We start from the raw sequence: 4,187 nt of genomic DNA on the forward strand, positions 1-4,187 counted from the left end.
CCAAGCGCGACCGGCTCAAGTACGCGCTGCAGATCCACTTCGCCGCCTCCAACAACGTTGCCGAGTATGAAGCCCTTGTGCACGGCCTCCGGCTTGCCAAGGAACTCGGCATCTGGCGCATCCTATGCTACGGCGACTCGGACCTGGTGGTGCAGCAGAGCTCCGGCGAGTGGGACGCCCACGACTCCAACATGGCGAGCCACCGCTTCCTCGTCCAGAAGCTAACCGAATTCTTCACGGGCTGCGAGTTCGTCCACGTCCTGCGCGCAGAGAATGAAGCAGTTGACACGCTCGCCAAGATCGCCTCGTCCCGGCAGTCCATTACGTCCGGCGTCTCCCTCGAGCATTTGCACAAGCCGTCCATCAAGTCGTCTCCGGACTCCGAGTCCATCCATGTCCCAGATGACCCGACCGCGCCTCAACCCGGCCTGGGGACTGCACCAACCGACCCGGCCGCGCCTCAACTCGGCCCGAGGACTACTCCAGCCAGCCCGACCACACCCCAACGCGGCCCTGGGGCCGCTGAACCTGGCTCAAGGGCTGCCACCCCGAAACCCGTCGTGATGGCCGTCCTCGCCGGGGTCGCGGCACCATCCTGGGCCCTGCCCATCTCGGAGTTCCTGGAAAACGGGGTCCTTCCCATGGACAAGACCGAAGCCCGGCAAGTGCAGCACCGAGCGTCCGCCTACAACATCATCAACAATGAGCTCGTCAAGCACAACTCCACCAACGTGTTCCAATGCTGCGTCGAGCTGGACAAGGGCATTGAGATCCTCCTCAACATACACTAGGGCGAGTGCGGGCACCACGCCGCCTCGTGGTCCCTGGTAGCCAAGGCTTTCCGCCATGGTTTCTACTGGCCCACGGCCCTCGAAGACACAGAGTCGCTTGTCCTCAAGTGTGAGGGGTGCCAGCTCTTCAGGAAGCGCAGCCACCAGCCGGCATCAGCACTCCGGACCATCCCGGTCACCTGGCCCTTCGCGGTCTGGGGACTCGACATGGTGGGACCCTTCAAGACCGCTCGAGGCGGCATGACGCATTTGCTGGTGGTGATGGACAAGTTCACCAAGCGGATCGAGGCAAGGCCAATCAAGAAGCTGGACGTTCCAACGGCCGTCCGATTTATCAAGGACATCGCGGTGCACTACGGCATGCCGAACAACATCAGCACGGACAATGGCACCAACTTTGCCAAGGGTGCGCTCGCACAGTACTGCTCCGTCTCCGGCATCCGCCTTAACCTGGCTTCTGTTGCACATCCACAATCTAATGGCCAGGTCGAGCGGGACAACAGCCTCATCCTATCCGGCATCAAGCCGCGACTCGTCGAGCCGCTCATCCGTTCACCCGGCAGTTGGCTTGACGAGTTGCCGGCCGTCTTCTGGGGTCTCCGCACCATGCCAAACAGGTCGACCGGGTTCACCCCGGTCTTCCTTGTCTACGGAGCAGAAGCCGTCATCCCGACCGATGTCGAGTTCGATTCGCCGCGCGTCACGATGTACACGGAATCCGAAGCAAAGGAAGCCCGCGAAGACGGTGTCGACCTACTTGAAGAAGCACGTCTCCTAGCGCTCAGTCGCTCAGCCATCTACCAGCAAGGTCTGAGGCATTACCACAACAAGAAGATCAAGCCCCTCGCTTTCTGAGAGGGAGACCTCGTCCTCCGACTCGTCCAAGAGCAGACTGGCAAACACAAGCTGTCCTCCCCATGGGAGGGCCCAATCATCATCAGCAAGGCCTTATGCGACCGCAACGCGTACTACCACATCGATGCCCACTGTCGATGTCAAAACCGGCGGATCTCGGGTAGGGGGTCTCGAACTGTGCGTCTAAGGCTAATGGTAACAGGAGACGGGGGACACGATGTTTACCCAGGTTCGGGCCCTCTTGATGGAGGTAATACCCTACTTCCTGCTTGATTGATCTTGATGATATGAGTATTACAAGAGTTGATCTAGCACGAGATCATAGAGGCTAAACCCTAGAAGCTAGCCTATGATTATGATTGTGTATGTCTCTATCGACTAGCCTGGCCTCGGTTTATATAATGCACCAGAGGCCTAGGATAACAAGAGTCCTAGCCGAATACCCTGGTGGGGTGGAGTCCTTGTCTTGATCGCCAAGTCTTGTGGAATCTTCCTTGTATGCGGCAGCTGTCCGAACTGGCCCATGAGTATACGGCCATGGGGGTCCTCGGCCCAATCCAACTGATCGGGAGACGACGTGATGAGTACCCCCTAGTCCAGGACACCGTCAGTAGCCCCCTGAACCGGTCTTCAAGTTGGGGACGCTCCTCGATTCTTCCGAACTGTTCTTCATCTTCGGTTGTCGGTCTTGAAAACTGATTCAACAAATCTTCTCATCTTCGATCTTGAGGATCGCCGAAGTGCATCCGACGAGTTTACACGTCGGATATCCGAGGAGCCCCTTTAAGTTTCCGGCCTTTATCAATGCCTTGTTATTTTTATGCCACACCTCGGGTTTGAAGTTGTTCCCGGGCAACAGTGTCCTCTTGCGTCCAAGCCCCAACACCAGACTGTATTCGAGGTATCTTTTGCAGCCGGGTACCAACGCCGGGCTGTATCCGAGCTCTAACGCCGGACCATGTCCGAGCTCCAACGCCGGACTGTATCCGAGGTGTCATAGATCACCTTGGTTCTAAAAAGTTGAAGGAGTTTAGCTGAGCTCAATGCCGGAAATGCCCTCTATGGAGCCAGCCACTGGCGCCCGAGCTTTATGCCGGACTGCTTCCGAGGTGGTGCACCACCCGACAACGGGCTGATTTTTTGTGAATATTTTTGAATACTGCAATTTATTCTCTGCCGAGATATATAGCCAGTATATGTATATCCAGTAGCCCTCAAGGTGTGTGTCGGTCTAAAATCCGAGATGCACCTGAAGGAAAATATGAAACCGCTGATCCTAGTAGCTTCTGAGACTCAGGTCGTGATATCAGCCTGAGGATCAACTCCTAGCTCGGCAGCATACATAGGAATAAAAATGCAGTGTAATATATTAGAGATAATAGTGATCTGCGAATGAGCCCCTGAGAGAGGGTCGTGAGAAGTCTCCGCAATGTACTAGCTTGATGCCGGATAGGTCCATATGGTACCTATTATTGTCCGAAGACGCGTATGCGCATAGTTCGGTCAAGCCGAACACTGAGCACTTTGAATTCTCTGCATTGAATAAGCAATGCAGTAGCCCCCGAGACACTGGTCGGGTGGCAACACCAAATCAGGGGATCGATGTGCCCCTTTAATATTTATAAATAATGAGCACGAAGCCCAGTAGCCCCCGAGCCTTAATGTGGGCACGGGTGGCCGAATTAAGGATCGATATCCAGAGTAAAATCACAGATTATGTGTAATGATTCTATGTGTCCAAGTACTTTACATCATTATTTTGACTCGATTGCGACTGTTTATCAGTTGAAAGTGGCCCATCGTCGGCTTCTACCCCTTGGTAGATACTACGCAGGGTGTTTCCGCACTAACAAAACAACCCTTAGCCGACATCTCGGTGCCCGGAGGCGGTTGTGTTAGCAGAAATGAGGCAATCAGACATTCGGGCTTTATAACTTGCACTTAGTCATAGGAGCTTAAAGTTGGAAGGCCAGTTACTAGCCTCCGGTTAGTGTTTGGCGACAGTCGAGGTCAATCCGTAAACACTTCGTTCAATATTATGAATGGCCCGTCATTTAACACAGTCATCGGATTGCTGACCAGTTTACGCTTATTGTGACAGTCAATTTTCGGCTTTCTCCACTGAGGCGCTTAACCATGCTAGCTGGAAGCACAATCGCAGTGGGCCTCCCGTTGCGCACCTAGCCGAACAAAGTGGAACGTAGGAGGCAAGCATAGGAGCCGAGCAACCAACTATTGACCAAAGACGCAATTGGAAGCCGATGCATATACATCAGTGTCCGAGAATGTTTTCGCCGAATCCGTAAAGGTGTCCGGCGCCACACTACGAGACTAATGTTGGAAACACACAAATAGCTTAAAAGTGCCATAGGCTTGGAAAACCAAAAACTTCAGTAAAAACTGGACGCCCGAACTAGATCAAGTGTTCGGTGCCAAATCGAAAATTGGTCTTCGAAAAAGAAAATTGTGTTGCTGTCGTGCTTTACAATGACACATCCTATCTCAAGACTTCAAGCAGGTCAGCCTACGGCTTCAACCTCC

General features: G+C 54.0%; 1 protein-coding gene across 1 annotated transcript; it reads left to right on the top strand.

The window, feature by feature from the left end:
- The first annotated feature begins 1,031 nt into the window (after window positions 1-1,031).
- Window positions 1,032-3,435, top strand: LOC141043014 (uncharacterized). Its single transcript, XM_073511930.1, has 2 exons — window positions 1,032-1,408; window positions 3,432-3,435. The coding sequence occupies exons 1-2, from the start codon at window positions 1,032-1,034 to the stop codon at window positions 3,433-3,435; spliced, it is 381 nt and encodes a 126-aa protein (XP_073368031.1).
- The last annotated feature ends 752 nt before the right edge of the window (window positions 3,436-4,187 follow it).

Source organism: Aegilops tauschii, chromosome 3 (genome assembly GCF_002575655.3).
Source record: "Aegilops tauschii subsp. strangulata cultivar AL8/78 chromosome 3, Aet v6.0, whole genome shotgun sequence".
Classification (NCBI taxonomy): Eukaryota; Viridiplantae; Streptophyta; class Magnoliopsida; order Poales; family Poaceae; genus Aegilops; species Aegilops tauschii.

What these genes read in the sequence shown, in the direction of transcription:
- LOC141043014 (XM_073511930.1), top strand. Translation starts at nt 1,032, where the DNA reads ATGACGCATTTGCTGGTGGTGATGGACAAGTTCACCAAGCGGATCGAG.